The 18,583-nt window shown below is 41.9% G+C and overlaps 2 protein-coding genes across 16 annotated transcripts in view; one reads left to right on the forward strand and one right to left on the reverse strand.

Annotated features, from left to right (window-relative positions):
* The window catches only part of Cep170 (centrosomal protein 170), an 80,770-nt gene extending 69,974 nt beyond the window's left edge, over positions 1-10,796 (reverse strand). For 4 of the 12 annotated variants that reach the window (XM_031390734.1, XM_031390723.1, XM_031390703.1 and 1 more), the window contains exon 1: positions 10,420-10,789. The gene's annotated coding sequence lies outside the window, so the exon portion shown is untranslated. Of the gene's footprint in view, positions 1-10,419 lie in introns of all 12 variants that reach the window. The other 8 variants (XM_031390679.1, XM_031390663.1, XM_031390669.1 and 5 more) reach the window with 6 other exon arrangements.
* Positions 10,797-10,811: 15 nt separating this feature from the next.
* The window catches only part of Sdccag8 (serologically defined colon cancer antigen 8), a 194,770-nt gene continuing 186,998 nt past the window's right edge, over positions 10,812-18,583 (forward strand). For 2 of the 4 annotated variants that reach the window (XR_004123667.1, XR_004123668.1), the window contains exon 1: positions 10,815-11,585. Coding sequence is in view for 1 of the 4 variants with exons in the window: in XM_031390771.1 (XP_031246631.1) it covers positions 11,519-11,585 (67 nt within the window). In the remaining 3 variants the exon portion in view is untranslated. Of the gene's footprint in view, positions 11,586-18,583 lie in introns of all 4 variants that reach the window. The other 2 variants (XR_004123669.1, XM_031390771.1) reach the window with 2 other exon arrangements.

The following is an 18,583-nucleotide window of genomic DNA, read 5'->3' on the forward strand; positions in this document are numbered from 1 at the left end:
AAGCCTAGAGCTTTCCAATGTCGCCTGTCTTGATAGCCTCACCCCCCAGGGCTGGAATTCTGAGCTGACTGCCATATCTACCAAGTGTGTATGATGGGTTTCTAGGATTTGAACTCTAGTCTTCACACTTGCTTGGTAAGAGCTTAAATCAGTGAGCTATTTCCTTAGCTCCAAATGTTAAGTAATTTTAAGAACAATTATTGTTAGGAAATGATATACTGACCCTAGGTTAACGCATATATCAACCCTAACTCCAATAAAACAAATGAGTTTCCCTTCCAAAAATTGAACTTTCTCCAATTCTACATTACTTTCCTACTGTCCAACCCCCCACCATCCTTCTTATTTCAATCTCTACATACCACTATGTAGCATGCCTTTAATTTCTTTGGCTCTCTGGTTTGATTTAAAGGAAGATATTTGTTGTAGATTGGACAGTAAATGCCATCCAATAGCCTCATGTGTCTGAAGCCTGTTTGGGGAATTCATGAAACTTTTGAGGCATCAGGTCTAGATGGCAAAGGCTTATGGGCTTTTGAGACTTAAGAGTTTTGCCCTGTGTATGGTTCAGCTCTCTGCTTTCCTATTTCCCTAGTTTTAAAGAAGTCAGGCCCTATGCCCCTGTTACCATGGAGCAGGCCTTCCCTGACATGCTAGTACTACACCTTGTATAAAACCAAGAAGAAAACCAAAAAATAAAACCTTTCTACAGATTCTTTCTATTAGGTATTTATTCACAACAAGGAGAAAAGTAATTAAGTATTTCTTTCAAAATTCATGTTGAACGTTAATCCTCAATGCAACTGTATTTAGAGATGTGGCCTTCCTCCTGTAGCCATGCAGGAACCCGAGTGGAGGAACCAACCCAACCACAAAAACTTTGACCCAAAATTTATCCTGTCTACAAGAAATGCAGGGATGGGGATGGAACAGAGACTGAGGGAATGGCCAACCAATAACCCACCCAACTTGAGACCCATCCCAAGCTCAATCACCAATCCCTAACACTATTAATGATACTCTGTTGTGCTTGTAGACAGGAGTCTACTATGGCTGCCCTGAGAGACTGCCCCCAGCAGCTGACTCAGATGGATGCAGACTCCCACAGCCAAACCGTGGATGGAGCTTGGGGATTCTTAATGGAAGAATAGGAGGAAGGGGTGCAGTCTCTGAAGGGGATAGGAACTCCACAGGAAGACCAACAGAGTAAACTAACCTGGACCCTCAGGGCTCTCAGAGACTGAACCACTAACCAAAGAGCATACATGGATGGGCTGCACCTAGGCCTCCCCACACATATGTAGCAGATGTGCAACCTTGTCTTCTTGTGGGTCCCAAACAACTGGAGTAGGAAGCTATCCCAGAAGCTGTTGCCTATAGATGGGATATGTTCTTCTAGCTGGGCTGCCTTGTCACTCAGTGGGAGTGGATGTACCCAGTCCTGCAGAGACTTGATGTTCTAGGGTGGGGAGATACCCAGGGAGGGCCTCACCCTCTCAGAGAAGAGGAGAGGAGAGGGAGAGAGGATTGTGGCAGGGGTGACCAGGAGGAAGGGCACTGAGTGGGATGTAAAGTGAATAATAATAATAATAGTAATTAATAATAATAATAATAATAATAATAATAATAATGATGATGATGATATAATAGAGATGCAGCCTTTGGGAGGGAACAGAATCAGTACTCATATAAAAGACATGGAAGCTCCAATAAACTCAGATGAAAAATACTGGAAGGAGAGAATAATTATGCCTATTTTGAACATACACAGATAATTTTCATTTGCCACTATTCCCCAAGTGATAGAGAACATTAAGTATTTGTGGAATATTGCATTGTATTAGGCACTGTAAGTAACACAAAGATAATTTAAATAATGTACATAGGAGGATCAACCAGAGATGGCTAAGTGGGTGAAGGCCCTTGCTGCCAAACCTGATGACCTGAGCTAAGCCTTGGGACTCACACAGTGGAAGGAGTGAACTGATGACCTGAGCTAAGCCTTGGGACTCACACAGTGGAAGGAGGGAACTGACTCCTTCACGATGTCCCTTGGCCTCCTCTTGTGTAGCATATCATGTACCTCCCCACACATATACACATAAATGCAATTTTTTCCTAAGTATGTAAGAAGATGTCAATAGGTTATATACAAATACTATTCCAATTTTATTTAAAGGTCTCAAGCACTGGAAGATTTAATTCTATGTAGATATCAAGGGATAATTGCCTTGTGTGTGCTTGTCCACTCTGTTATCCTGTGGACCAAAGAGGGGCTTCTCATATGCTAAGCACAGAGTCTAGCACTGAGCTAGACCCTCAGTTCTTATATTTTTAAATTAGAGTTCCACAGAAAGTCTTGGTTTCCAATGCATTATCTACCAGATTATTTTATACCTTATGCCTCTTTCCTAGGATTGGCTCAAATCAGTTTTCTAGTATTTGCCTGGGGTGCAAGACTCCTTCCTATTTAAGCTCTAAGGCTTGAATTTGTGATTTGCTATCCCATGTAACATATAATAAACCTTTACCTAGTACACTATCGGGCAGAATCAGGAGTCTGACTTTAAAGACTCCTGGCACCATGCTTCTTTTTGTACACCACAAGAATGCTGTAAAATGACAAGCAAAACTGCCCAGTGAGACAGAATCCAGGAGAGGTGAATATTATCTCTACACCAATGGGAAAAACTTAACTTCAGCCAATGTGTTTCCTCACATCCAACAACAATGAGGGGGCATTATTTTTGAGGACCTAAGGCAAGAAAATATTCACCATTAAACATTTATTTTTCAGAGTAAGCCTCCAAGAAGGTAGTCTATCACTAACTAAATGTAACATGGAACTGAGTCTCTGACGTAAAGTAACACATTCAACATCACACAACTAGTGACACTGAGGTACCACTGATCACTTCTTACCCATCTACCTACAGTCAGCAATTCCCTACTTGTAAATAAACTTTGTTCAAGTGCACAGATGACTAGTTTACGGGAAAAAATGACTGCAAACATTCTTATTAATAAATGAGAATGAAGAATGCTCAGTCACCACCAGTAAGAGGGTAATATATATATATATATATGTAATATATATTTTTAAGTAATTAAATGTGATACACTGACTGGACACTTTTACCTCCAACATTCCTTTCTTCTCTTGGTTTCTGGGGTACCACACAATTTGATCCCTTCCAGTTTACTGGTAGTTACATTTTAAGAATCCTTAAATCTTCTCCTCAGAATTTGTGTCATATATATCCCATTACCTAGTTGATATGTTTACTTAGATGTTCAAAAAAGATTCCTAACTTTACAGAAACTCTTGATTCTGGAAAGCCAGACATGGACAACTTTCGTATCACCATTGCAGTTACTACAAACACAGTTTATATTACTCCAATTAAATCTTAGCTCATCTTATTTCCATACTTGCACCCCTTTCACTACTATCTATAAAACAATCCTTTCAAAGTCCTCAATAAATTCCCACGGCACTTAAATAACATCAACCAATAAAAGCTCCATCCCATTTTAATTCCTCCTCCTCTTCCCTTCTCTCACTCACCTCCAGTCACAGTGGCCTCTTTGTTCTCAAATTCACTTATCCCATTCTTTGCAGAACCACACTGCACGTGAGAATATTCTCTACCCAGAGACTTACATGTATGTCTTTTTCCCTGACCTAAGCTAGAATGTTGAATATCTTTGGTGGGATGGTGAGCACTGTATCTGAAGGCTGATTTCTCAAACACTCAGAAATAACAGCATTCAAGATACAGTGCATAGTGAGCCTTTCTTACCTGTCAAAGATGGAAGACATGGTTAAGATTATTATTTGTAATTGTTAGAATTGAAAGATACATAAAATATAATAAAAGCACTTCATAACATTGGCAAAACTGGTAATTCAGTATTTATAAAACAGGTGTAGGAAGGAATCTGCACACCATTTAAAAATACTGAACCACTTGAGCCATTTGTATGACTGACACCTTGAAAATAAAGAAGGAAAGTCTATCATCCCCTACTCTTTGATTAATTTTACTCACTTTTTCCCCTTCTCTTCCATCTACTAGCCTCAGGTTTTATCAATGCCAGTTTCCATGCGAGCCTGGTCTACAGAGTGAGTTCCAGGACAGCCAGGGCTACACAGAGAAACCCTGTCTCAAAAAAACAAAAAACTTCTAGTCTCATTCCTTTGTTAATCAAGGAAAAACAAAACAAACTACAAATAATTTTCATTACCTTTGTATCACTTCTCCACCCCCAGCATATTTTATGTGGCACTGATTCTATTTATAAATCTGGATGATTTTACCCTTGGCTATGACAAGTACTCGAACAGGATGAAGACATTAGAGATATTTATTAAATTTATAAATGTCCAAAAGCCAGGAAGGGAAGCTAATCCCTTGCATGAGAAGACAGAATCATGATTCAAGAAAATTTCAACAAATTTGTACTACAGTCACATTAAAACAGACAAAATTGAGTAGAAGGTAAGGGTAAATCATTGCCTCAGAAATATCACCCATGTTATAAATGAAGTATGTGAGACTAGTAAATATATATAAGGACATTTATATAGACTGCATCAGTAATTTTCAGACAAAAACATTTCAGAAAACAAAATGAGAGCCAACATAAGGTTGCTAAGTTTCTAATTGTTAAAAACACTAGAATAAAACAAAACCTACAACTAGCATCAAAGAAAACTTAACAATATTAGTTCATAAGAAACTATAATATTGTTAATAACTATTATTAACAATATTAGTTCATAAGAAAGAGTACTTTAATATTAGAAAAGCAGTACTGAATTTCACCCTGAATTACAAGAATGTAAACTTCAAGAACCATGATTTCCCTCCCCTGGATGTCTCAGAACTGAGAAAAACATTACTGTTGATAGACATGACACAATGTCAGACTGCAAACAAAAGTACATGGCTTTAAATAAGCAATAAGTATACAGTCAGACCATAACTGCAGCATTAAATATAGAAATTATACTGGAAAAAAACCACATTCAACTGTCTCAAATCAGACAAGAAAGGTAAAGGAAACTATATAAGTATGAAATTGCAAGTGGTAATTTTGAAAAACTTTATTGAGTATCTTACTGTATTGTTCTTAAGATAGAACTACAGCTAACATTAAGAATTCATATAGTAAAATCAGCATTAGATTGCATGCTTTTTTATAAGTCCTTAGTTATGGCTATCACCTCCATTCCGTTACACTCCCATCTCTCTCTGTCCCTACTCTATAATCTCCATCTCCAGTATTCCCCTTTCCAACTCACATGTGTTCTTATCTTTCCTGTCCCCTAAATTCTTTAGGGGCTCCTTTCTATCCTTTCTAGTATCCAAGGGTCTATATACACTGTGTGTGTGTGTTTGAGAGAAAGGAGACGAGCAGACACAAAGATGATCAAAATATATTATGTACTTGTATGAAAATGCCATAGCAGAAGCCATTATTATAATTAGTGAATGCTACTGCAGAAACGTTAAGCATTGTAACAGGGCTCCCCAGGAAGGAAGACAGTTTCTGTCCCAACTGATCTCAATTTGTTTCTCCAGCCTACTCTCAAGAGCCCTTCTTCCACACTCCATCTTGACTTGTAGGAACACTGAGCCCTGTTGTCTTATACTTTCTGGAAGGATCCTAGGCTGCTCTCTTAAAGTGTGAGCAATCACCTCCCTTCAAGCAACAATGACTTCTTGGTACTAGCAGGACCTAGCAGAAGCAGGTAATCAATCATCTATCAGATCACAGTTTGGCTGTTTATATTTGATTATAAATGCCCCTGGTTCCCTACCTTTTTCCTTCTCTTATAGAATCCCAGAGCTACTGTTTTTATCTGAGTGTGGCCATATTGAATAAAGGCCTTCTCTGCATCTCACTCCTCTCTACTCTCCATGCAGCAGATGGCTCAATCTCATTAGCTGGGACCTCTTCTGGCCTAGGACTCTGCTAACAACCTTTCATTAAACTTTCTGAAGGTTAAATGGACTTCCTTTCAAGTCCAGGGAAGAGTTCAAGGTGAAGCTGAATCTCAAGAATTTCTGTACATGTGGCACATTGTACAGAATACTTGTAAAATGCTTCCAACTCCAGCATTTTATTAATGACAATAAAGGAACAGGTATGATCATTTAACTTACTAAAAAGAAAAGATAAGTCAAAAGAATTTTGATTTTGATCAAAACACAAAGGTTCAGTTACAGATTCAACAATTCTGTGATATGTGCCATAGAAACAGTTAACTAACTTTGGGCTTCAAGTTCTTTTAGAACTTATTAAAACTTTGTGTTTTGTCTGCATGTACAATATTCACCATGTGTGTCTCTGTTGTCTAGAGGGCAAAAGAGAGAGAGAGAGTCTGGCTTCTTGCAGCTGGAATTCCAGGAGGCTGGGAACTACCTCTTGGTTGTTGGGAACTAAACTTAGGTTCCCTGGAAGAGCAGCTAGTGATCTTAACTGCTGAGCCATCTCTCCAATCCCAAGGTTTTAAACTTTAAATGTGTAAGATAATACTGTGATAAAGGAGGAAGTTTAAAAAGGAAAAAACCCCTGCCATTTAGTAAGTGCCCCATGCAGCGTAGGTATTAGTCACCATTTCAATAATGCCATGACCCAAAGAGAAATATTTTCTATAGCACTTAATAATTATTAGTGCACTAAAATAGTTGCCTATTCTCTGCTATGTTCCACTGGGTTTCCGTTCTACACAGTGCTTGGGATTCTTCCCCCTTGTATTGTTACTGTTGCATGGAAGTGATTTATATAGCATCAACTTTCCTGCTGTGAATTTCTTCTATGCTTTTGCTTGACATGAAAATAGATTTCATATTTGCTATGTTACTTTGCCTAAAAAAATACATATCCTGTTGCACAATCATTTCAACTAAACTGGACAATATAACCCGTTTAATCAACTACAGATGTTTTCTTATTCTTATAAACCACAAAAAAAGTGAGCTCACTATTGAACACATCCCTCATAAAACAGTAGAGCAAGTAAATCAATGCTCACTTTGCCAAGGGTAGTTACTCAAAATTTTCATTGTTAAGGAAAATTAAAGGAGAAAAGATGGTCTGAGGCTTTTATGCCACTAAACAGGACTATATTATCTGGATAAAAGAGGTTTATGCTTAATGCTTTAATATTTATCTATCCATCAAACACTGGTGTATTAACTAATCTAGAAAAACTTCCAACTATACAGGTATTTTACAGCCTAGTGTCACCTATCATATCCTTATTAAAACAGTACAACACTTAATAGTCTGATGTTTAAGACAGAAGAAAAATCATTACGCATTAACTAGTGAAAAATATTTATCAGGAACAGAATTTTGTTAAGTGAATAAACCATACAGGGTCTGTTAGAGGACTTGTTGAGTAAGCAAGATGACCAGATGGTTCAGATAGGCAGAAGCCATGTAAATGCTGGGTAGGCTTGGTGACCTGTGCGGGGATGTACAGTTAGGCTCAGAAAGTAAAGATAGGAGATCTCTGGAGCAAGCTAGCTAGTGAGATGAGCTTGATTCATAAGCTATAGGTTCAACGAAGCCTCAAAATGAACAATATAGAAAAGCAATCAAGGAAGATTTGTATCTCAGGCCTCCACGTGCACAGGCATACATGCATGCCCCAACACATGCAGAAATTCATACATACATGCATGCAAATACACCACAAACACATGGAAAAAAAAGAGAAAGCAAACCTATACAGATACAAAGTTCAAGAATTAAGCTTTTATCACCAGATGTGCAATATCTGATCACTACCAGATGCAACAATAAAATTGAGTTTTGGCCCCTCCCCCCAGTAGAGAAAAAGTATTAAGTGAAACAAATTACTAATTATGAAATTTTAAAAACAACCCTGATATTTGCATCAGCATGCACAAGTGATATTGATGTTTATTCTAATGCTAAAATGAGAAACATGAAGATTATGTATTCCACACAGAGCAATTTTAGGATACCATGAAATTTACTGGTAAGATATACTTAAAGTTTTACAAAATAAAATTCACAGGTGGAATTTGGTTATGAATGTTTTAAAAAAGCCAGTTGAAATCTAAGCCAAGCCAAGCACACCATTAATCCCAGCACTAGGAAAGCAGAGGTAAGGCCAGGCAGTGGTGGCACACTCCTTTAATCCCAGCACTTGGGAGGCAGAGGCAGGCAGATTTCTGAGTCCAGGCCAGCCTGGTCTACAGAGTAAGTTCCAGGCCAGCCAGGGCTACACAGAGAAATCACGTCACTCGTGAGCACTCGTGCTCTCTCTCTCTCTCACACACACACACAAAACAAAACAACAAAACCCCCAAACAGACAAACAAAAAATTGGCTGTAATCTAATATAAAATAACATTAAGATAGAGTAGAATTAAAGAACAAAATTTAAATGTTAAAAATTCCACTCTAGCAAAAGAAGCCCCCACAAATGTTATCAAAAGGTGAGTAAATTGAGAAGAATATAATTCATTAAACAACAACCAACATCATTAAGTTCTTGTGTGTAGATTTTATTTTTAACACAGGTTATAGAGTTGATCATGCTATAAAATATTAGGACATATATTTCATTTGGGTTATTAATAGGCAGGGAAGCCATTTTCTTTTTTTACAAAAAGCACATTTTCTGTTAGTCTATAAAACTCAAGCTCCACTTTAGTATAATTAATAATACATGTCACAACATAAGGATTAAATTAATACAACTGTGAGAATAGAGTTAACTCATGCAGACCACTCTTGAGGTTTGTGCAGGACAAGGGGACTAGGGTACACACACAGGAGAGATCCCACTGCTAGGGCACACACATAGGAGAGATCCCACTGCTAGGGTACACACACAGGAGAGATCCCACTGCCATACAGATCTTGGTTTTGTTTGGCTCTGCCTTCCAGTGCTTCAGAGGTGGCAGACAAGTCAGCCGCCTTTGCCCAGGTATCTTCTTAGTTTCTGTTAAGCCCACTTAAGACTCCTGTTTTAGGACACCAACGTTTTATGGTACTTACAAAAGGAAAAACTAAAAGCTGACCGGGTTTTATTTTTTTAAAACAATGGCAAAAATAGAGACTGCTTGGTTTGTAACTTGCTATTTCCCAGGGCTGAATCCCTCAGTTCCTGAAGGCTCAATACACAGGGCTTTATCAGTAAAGATTTAGGTTCTGTATTTATAAAGGAACTCTCACATTATCCTTCCACTTGCTCCTCCTCATCCTGCTTCATCCTATCGTCTGCTTGTTTTAAGCAAAACGGCTGACAAAGCACTGCAAAAATACGTTAAGATTTCAAATGATCTTAAAGGATGCATTTTCAAATAGATGTATTGTCTGCTTCAACAAATTCCTATCCAGTGGTTGAATTTTCATTAACAGAATAAAAACCAATCAATTTCAGAAACTAAAACATAGCTGGCCTATTTTTTTTTGTTTGTTTTGAGCATATCCTAATGTATTCCCTTAGGAACATGAATGCATTACCCACCCAGTGGAAAAAATAATTCTGCTGGTTCATTTCCCTGCTAAACAACAGCTTCGCAATCAGGCCCTACCTAAGCCCAGAGCCCTCATTGTCACCTAGTAATTTTATATTGATCAGCTTGGCAGGCTTAGGACTGCATAGCCTGTATGGCCTGTCTTTATATACTCTTTGGGGATCGGGGGTCAGGACGACAGTTTATACTCAAGACCAGAAATCAGACATCGTATGACTTAGGTAGGACACAATTCCTTGTCCTCCCGTACGTGTCACGCAGCTGCTATTTCTTTCCCTCGAATAAAATGGAAGTGAACTAGAGCCAAACCCTACCACTGAACATCGGGACAATGAAGCCCACAGGAAGCCACTCGCTCCTCCCGTGGGTTTTACAACCGAGCTAGAGGTTACGTGGTGTGCGATCGCCCGACAGGCTGCGTGACAGCACGTCTTCCACGCCCTCCCAACGCCATCGGAAGGCTCGTCGCCCGTCACCCCCTCCCCACCGCCGGCCACCCTCCTCACACCCCGAAACCAACCCTACAAAAGGGATGGGCGCCCTGGAAAACTCCCTTCCCCGGCGGCCCCGCAGCCATTCCTTCGTGTTCCGGGGTAGCTCGGGCAGCGGCTGCCTGCACAAAGCGGGAGAGAACAGAAGAGGACCGGGCGCACAGAGAGGAAGCCGGCCCGGAGCAGCCGGCCGCAGCCCGTGGGGGAGGGGAAGGGACGGGACCGGAGAGGAGGGCGGCGGCCGCGCGGGGCGTCCGGGTGGCGCCCCTCGGCCTCCAGGCTCGCACTCCATCCCGCGGGCCGCGGGCCGCGGGCCGCGGGCCGCGCCCCGGCCCCGGCCGCCGGAGCTGTGGATGTGCAGAATCCCGGGCCGTGCGGACCCCGAGCGCATCACTTACCCCTCACCGCAGAGAGGGACTGGACCGGGAGGCGGGGCGCGGCGCGTCCCGTCAGTCTCTGCCACGCTGTCCTCCCCCCAACCCCCCTCGCCGTTGTCGTCGTCGCCGCCGCCGTGGAGCTGGGGGGCCCTTCGGTTTCGCTGGGCAATAACGTTATTCCACACACGCCCCACACATAGCGGGAACGGCAGCGAGCGGCCGCTCAGTGCGCAGGCGCCTCGCAGAAGGGCAGGGAGCCAGGCCCTCTCCCTCCTCCAGCCGGGGCCCAGCGATGCCTCACTGCGCAGGCGCCAGACCCAGACAATGAAAGGGGGCTTTGCAGAGGGTCTCACCCCACACGCTCGCGCAGCTGCCCACTGCGCAGGCGTGCCCTCCAGACCCGCTGGAACAATGAAGAGCCGCTTGGCTGGAGTGGGACCGCAACCAACCAGGACTACGATTCCCAGCGGGCAGCGCGCCAACTCCACGCGGAGGGCGGGGCTCTGGGCAAGCTAGGAGTTGTAGAGTCCGCCGCCTTCACTGTCTGGCTGTTTGGGAGATTTACACTTCATTTTTTTTTTCTAGAGAAAAACAATTTTTGACAGAAGTCCTAACGAAAAGCGAGTTTACAGTGAATCCTTGCGAGGGCTCAGGGATCAACTCCCCACCGGCCCGCTTGGAAGAGTCTAAGTCCTTCACCGGGCCCGTTCCGTCAGCGGGTCGATCCAGCTGGCTGAGGATAGCAAGACAGCGGGACTAATCCAAGCTATGCCAAAGGGAAAGGGCGCGGCCTGCCAACCCGTCTCTTGGCAACGGGCTCAGGCCGCTAAACGGCCGGAGAGACGCTCCGAGCGCATAGCCCTCTGGGAAGCGTAGTATAGCTGGAAGGTTCATAGGACTCTCGAGGCTGCAGGCTTTGAGCGTGAGAACTACAATTCCCGACGTTCACCATGAGGGCCAGGGGGTAGGAAGAGCCCCCAGGAGCTCGGTCCGGGGTTCCTGGCTCCCTAGTGACAGCAGCGACAGGAAGCAGGCAGGCATCCCCCTAACTCCCAGCGCTAGGCCTGTCCTCGGAGGGGTGCACTGGACACTTTCCCGCATAATTCCCATCTCTAACCCCATGGCGAAGTCCCCAGGGAAATCCACCCTGGAGGACAGTCTTGGGCAATACCAACGGAGTCTCCGGGGTGAGTTGCTCCGAATCTCAGTGCTTACTAGCTCCTAGGTACCATGGGCAATAGTGGGTTGGTTTTTTTTTGTTTTTTTTTGTTTTTTTTTTTTTTGTTTTGTTTTTTCCCCCAGACACTTTCCTTGAGCACTAGCCACGCTGTGGAGGAAGAAGACGGATGTTGCTCTGATCTTATGAATGAAATCTTTTAGTTTTGTTTTCAGGATTAAGCGGCATTGTTACCTCTGATTCTTGTGGTTACCTGACCCAACAAGGGACCTACATCTTGATTTAAGTGTGTTATTCACCAGTGCCAGCACAAACTCATGGGCAGCTCCATGCCACTTTTACCCTGTTGCCATCCTGTTGCTGTTTAATCCAATAAATTTCTTATTTATATTTCTTACACATGCAAATTCTGGTGTAGTCTAGCAAATCTGACGTATAAGTTCAGAAACAAAACACTAATAGTTATTTGAAATAATACAATATTTATTGATCTACATTATTTTCATATAGCAAAGCATTTAAAACTTTATCTTACTAATGACTCCATTTTACCGGTCTCGGAGAGGTAGAGTTGTAAGCCAAAACTCACACAGCTGGTTGGTAGTGGCAAAGGCAGGTAGGTATTGAATTCAGACCCATCCACCTTCAAAGCCTATGCCTTTCTTATTAATCAAGTCATAATTACTATAATCGGGGCCTATTTTAGTTAATTCAAGTTCTCTGAGCAAAGGATGATCATCTGACAGAGTGCAGACAATACTCACAGCTAGCTAGCTCTGTTCTTTTGGCCCACATGCGCAATCTCTGGAAACTTGAGACTTGTTATAGTGAATTTGTGGTGTCAACTACATCATGATTACTGTGGAGAACAAATGAACAAAACGAATAAGGAGCATAAAACTGATTATTTATTTATTTATTTATTTATTTATTGTATTTTCAGAACTTAAAAAAAATCGTTACTCTGTAGCAAGAAATGCGTGCTAGGGGCTTGGAAAATCGCTCATTATTAGAATGCTTGTCTGGCATGTGGAAAAGAAGGAAGGAGAGATGGGCAAGTTAATGTGGGACATAGAAAGTGAAAATTTCACCAAAGACTTTATTCTATGGGTTATGATATGTTTTTTCCTATGCTGCATTTTCATACCCCCCCCCCAATGCTATGGCCAACAGTTAAAAATTTGAACCATTTATAACCTGAATTGTTCAGCAAATAATAACCGAATGCCTGATTTGGGTTAGGCTACTAGGTGATGAAGCGGCCATGGGTCTCTATGGTGTGGAGTCTTTGGATTAATGGGGGAGACAAGAAGCAAAGCAATCGCAGATTGATATGGCTTAAAATAAGGGTGGTAACCAATGTTTGGCACACAAATGCTTATTAAATGTTAGCTGCTAATATTTGCCTCCTGTAAATTTTAATTTTTAATTTTCTGAGAAGACTGAAAAGTTTACCTCCTTAGGACTTTGTAGGCTATTCTTTGTCTTCTGTATCTATTCGTGGTGTTATCAATTGTTAGCATCCTCAGTGTTCAAACTCTAGGATGGTGGAATTAAATGCAGTCATCTTCCTACTGGTATCTCAGGAATTGGTGGATTCCAAAGTAGCTGCTTCTAACTTTTCTGTTGGAATCAAGAAGAGCTCTGTGCTCAATGATATAGATGGATATATCATAATATATATATATTATATTGGTTAAGTTTTTCTGTGTGTTGGTGTGGTGATTGGTTGGTTAGTTGGCTTTTTTTCATCTAGTTCTTCTTTGACAAAATTTTGGGCTTTTATTTAACCACTGGGTGGGGATGTTTAATATTAATCATTTTGATGTAGTCACATGAGTGATCTGACTAGGGCAATGTGATGAAGAAATGACAGGCAGGTAACATGAAGCCGGGATGCGGTGGGCCATGGGCTCACATGGAGACACAGCAGCAGCGGTCTGGACACTCAGCCTCAGTAGGGAGCTTCTGTAGGGGAGGTCTGATGCTGCAGTCGGCTGGGATGAGGAAGCTGTGGGCTACAGCTGCTGCATGGACTGGCTTCAGCTAAATGTCAGGTGCATCCAGAGCCTGACCCGGGGAAGGCCTTGCTGTTCCGATGGGTCTGAGGCACTGGGTCCTTGACGTGGCTTTTCTCATGTCAACAACACACGCTTACTCAGGACTTCATTTCCTCCCACACATTTGGGGATTGCTTAATATTAAGCATCTTGATATAGTCATAGGGCTAATTTCAAACCAGTTTTATAGAAGTAGGTGTAGCTTGATGGAGTAGCACTTGCTTAGGCCTGCACAAGGTCCTGAGTTCAAACCCCAGCACTATAAACTACAAATCTTGTGGTAGTGATATGTGTAGCAGTACTGCGATGGCTTCCAGTAATAATTACATGAAGTTCTAATTAAGATAATTTTAAAATGTATAATTGGCACGATAACCATTTAAGGTCACACCATTTGACCAATGGCAAATAAGGGGTATAGAAAAAGAGATGAATATTTGAAAAAACTTAAGGCATCATTCCTCCTGGCTTTCAGGATGTATTGTTTCTTGATTTAGTGACTTTCTTGTGCTTCTTAGCGTATGCAACCATATCTAGAGGGAGGCGACAAAATGGGGTCAATCCTGACTTGAGCATAGTCAGATGTCCATTACCACATTTAGAGAGACCAATTCCTTTAAAGTAAACTTCTTGTTTATAAGAGGTCAAACTGTGGTGAAAATGATACCATTTGTCATTTCAAGAGTGCCCCGTATTTAAGAATTGTGTTATAAAATGTCCTCCTTAGTTTATGCATACAGGGAGAACAATCAAGTATTGATAGTTCTTCCTACTTATTCCTGAGATTTTAAAATAAGTGTACATCACCCATTGCTAGTATTCTTCATTCTTAGGAAACAGCCACAGGAGCATTCAGGCTTCCAGCATAGTCAAAGTGAGCATATCGCTGGTGTCCTGGGAGCCACAGCTCAGTCTGTGACTAGAAGGCATTTGGAAGGCCTCTTGGCAGGTGGCCAAGTGTTTATTTACTGGATGCTTTACGTGTTAACACATTTGATCATGCACTTTCAATGTTAAAAAGGACAGAGATCACAAGGTAATGGGTTATCTGTCCCTACTAACAGAGCCATTTGTCATTCCGTGGTGCATCCTGGGGTGTGGATGCCGTTTATCAGCAGCACATTTATCACCTGACCAAATGATTGCTCTCCACCTTTGGTTTAGTGGGTATACCATTCAAACAAGGTTGTGCTTTGACAGGAATACATACTTTCTCTCTTATGTGTACTCTGTATGCACTTTTCCCCTTTCCTTTCACAACGTTGGTTTTTCAGCCTGTGGATGGAATCTGTGGAGAATATGACAGAATAAAGAGAGAATGTGTGACTAGGTGGCAGATCACGGAACTTCCTGTCGATTTGCTGATTAGTATCTGTGTGACCTTGGATCAGTTAATAAGTTGAATTTGGCTTTCTGTTTTCTCATCTGTAAAATTAAAAGCTTGAACTAGATGTGAGAATTATTGCCTGTGGGAGCCAAGATGGCAAAGTGTGTAAAGGACTTGGTGAAAGACACTAGGGAAAGAACAGGAGTGTGGGCATCCTGTGCTTTGTGCTTTTCACTTCCTCCTGGCTTCCTTCTCCCCTGCTTTTCCTGTCCTGCTTTTTATCTAAGAAGAAAGCCAAGCACAAGCCAACCTAAGAGCAGAGATTTCCCTCTGTCTCCTCAAGTGCCAGTGCCCTCTTCTTGCTCCTAGTTAGACTACAAGAAGGATAAGGATCATGCTCATGCCTTGTGAAACTGAAAAGAAGTTGAACTGGTGCCTTGGAAGGGACTGTGGCAAGAACCTTTAGAGGAAGGTCCTTCCTTCTGTGCTTGATGTAGTTAGAAAAAGCTGGAGCTGGTGCTGATAGTGGATAATTGGCTTGGATGTAGGTGGCACATCTCTCTAGATCCTGCGAGGGAAGACTTCCTATCTGCAGAAGGGTTGTATAAAATAGCACTACTAACGGAGACTTTTGCATGTGTGCCAGCCAGCAGTGATGTCATCTGGACCTTTGGCCTACTTAAGGAACACATGCTCATCTTAGGGGAAAGTGGCTCGTTTTCTCAGATTTACTTACAAAACTTTTATTTCTTCCTTTCTATTTCTACAAATATTTGCTTAGTTTTTCTTTTGATTATTTACCATGTGTTATTTGTATTTATATGTCTGTAGGTACACACACAACACACACACACACATATGTAAGCATTTTGGGAGGCTATAAAAATTATGAACATTTTTGTTTATATATTCATGCTGGTTTTAGTACCTTTAGCTTTTATGGCTCTTTGTTTTTATTTTTTTTAAAACTATAACAAAAATCAAAAAGCAAGGCACGATGAGATAGGCCATTGCAGTGCTGAGGAGGCAGAGGCAGGAGGATTTCTAGTTCAAGGCTACTAAGGGTAGTTGAAAACAAAAGTTAAAAACAAAATCCCAACTTTCTTTTTCCTCCACTACTAAGGCAAAGTTGGTAAAAGACGAGATTTAACAGCAAACAAAAAGGATGTTCACAGTCACCCCAACAACAGAGAAAAAGGGTGTTCACAGTCGTCACCCCAACAACAGACGAAGGATGTTCACAGTCGTCACCCTACAACAGACAGAAAGGGTGTTCCCAGAGGCAGCCCTGAAACCATAACTGTTTCCAATGTGTTATAAAAGTATAAGGGTACTTTACTGTGTTCCTGGAAAGACGATGACAAGCTATTGGGAAAATTTTATTCTATCATGCTGTCTTTAAAGATTTGAACTTCAGTGACATTACCCACTCATGACAAAGTTTTCACATGAGTCCACAGGTAAAGAAAATATCCTGATGCCCTTCAACACACATCCCAGAAACCTGGATCATTAAGCCCACTGAAAGGTTTGAAGGGGTAGACCTAGAGCTGATACTGGATCAGGCTTTGGCTATACTCTGCCCTACCAGCACTAGTAACAGCAGCCTGTTATTATTAATGCTGCCCACCTCATCAAAAGGCTGCTACTGTTGTAGTATAATAGTGTGGAATGTGTGGTAGGTTTAACACTTAACAGTGGGAATAGTTCTTCAAGGCTCAGCAGGAGCTATCTCGCTGCATTGATCTCAACCAGTGATTCTCAACTAGGGATAATTTGTGTGGCAAACAAACTTTTAGTAATGTCTACAGAAATGGTTGATCATCACAACTGGGGGTAGAAAGGAGTGATCCTGGCATCACATGAGTAGAAGCTAGGGCAGTGGGGAGGATGCCTAGCCTGTTCCTAAGACAAAGTTCTCAGGCCTGAAACAGTAATGGCACTGTGTTCAGAAACAGTGAGGTAGCCATTGCAAGGCTTTGCAAGAGACTCAAGAATGAGTAATTACAATTATGAATATAGATTGTGTTGTCTGATGGCTCCACTCTACATCTCTGCTAGCCCAGCTGAAATTAATCCCTATTGGTAAAAAGTGCATTAGTCTGCCAAACTGGTGCCAGTGAAGTGCCAGGTGTATGCCACAGGATGAACATAACCAGTCTCAGGCTTTCCACATCACACCTTCCTTGATAATCCTCCAGTCCCCGCTTTCTTACACCAACCACACTGTCACCGAGGTGGTGTTTCCACTAGTGCCATCCATTTTCAGCCTTTAGAGTTACGCTCACAGTTTTTTGAGACATTTTTATTTCTGTAAAGTTCTATTGGCCACTTTGACTATTGGGGCTGGCTGCTTCCAGACTTGGCTCTGTCTAATTTTGGATGAGGCTGTTTTTCTCGTAATTTTGTTACCTGCTAATTCCCTAGTAAACCATGATAGCTGTCTTCTAAACTGGGCTGTGACCCAGTCAAGTATAAACAGACACGTTTTTCTTGTCTCCCTGTGGTTTCTTTTCTTTTTTTTTTTCCTGCTTGTCTGCCCAGTCTAAGCTTGTGTCAGGAACTGTAGGGCCTCTCATATCTCAGGCTAGGAAGTGGTTTATTGTATGTTTTCTCAGAGACAGCTGGGCACTTTGCAGGATGGGTCCCCACCCCTGACACTGGGACATTTCTCTTTCATATCTCCTAGGCAGATGGAAAATAAAGAAATTAATAATTGATTAGATGAATGTAGTTTTTGGTCTTAACACTGAGGGGCACTTGTGTTTTTCTCAAAAACATGTTAATTGTACCCCTAGCTAAGGAGCTATATTGACAAGTGCTGTGTCTGGCTTGGGGTGAGGGTGGCAGTAGCTACTGATCAGTTGTCATGTTCCTAAATAGTTCCACACCCATGTTCATTCAGACAATCCTCATTAAACTCGTGAGTTTATAAAGCAACGACAAGATAAACCACATTTAAATAGGAGATGATGTTTGGAGGGGAGGAAGGGTCTAGAGGGAGTGGGAGTTGGTCAGGGACAGTAGTAGATGTTGAATATGATTGAAAACATGCATGCACATAATTGTCAACGCTTAAAGCTACTTTTTAAGAAGTTAATGTTTATGAAGAAAAGCTCAGTGGTGATCGAGGGGTTGAAACATGGGGAGAAGAGAGACTGGACTGAGAACTGAGTAAGATGCTTTGACTTCAGTCTTCAGCTTAAAGCCTTTTAGGAGCTCATCGTACTGCCTGATGTTTAGATAATGGACTGCCGAAATAATGCTCACCTGCATTTACATTCCTCTGACCAAGTTCATACACAGCCTGCAGTTGGTGCTGGAGAGAAGAGATCAGGCTGTATTCTGAAATAGGCAAGTGGCCTCAGAGAACAGAGGAAATGGATCTTCTTCCTGGCCCTCGGTTAGATAAAGCTGTTGCCATGAGCAGCGGGGTAGGAAATGATAAAGGACCCTCCTGTCTAATCTATTTCCTTAAGTGTGGGCCCCAGTGAGCTGCAGCTGGGGAGTAGTGGAGGACGGGCGGTTCCGTTGCAGTGGCTCCAGTTAAGGAGTCATGGCATTTCATCTGTCTTGAATCGTCTTAATTTATCCCTCAGGATTAAGACAGTTTGTCATGCT

This window comes from Mastomys coucha, unplaced genomic scaffold (assembly GCF_008632895.1).
Source record: "Mastomys coucha isolate ucsf_1 unplaced genomic scaffold, UCSF_Mcou_1 pScaffold1, whole genome shotgun sequence".
In the NCBI taxonomy this organism is placed as follows: domain Eukaryota; kingdom Metazoa; phylum Chordata; class Mammalia; order Rodentia; family Muridae; genus Mastomys; species Mastomys coucha.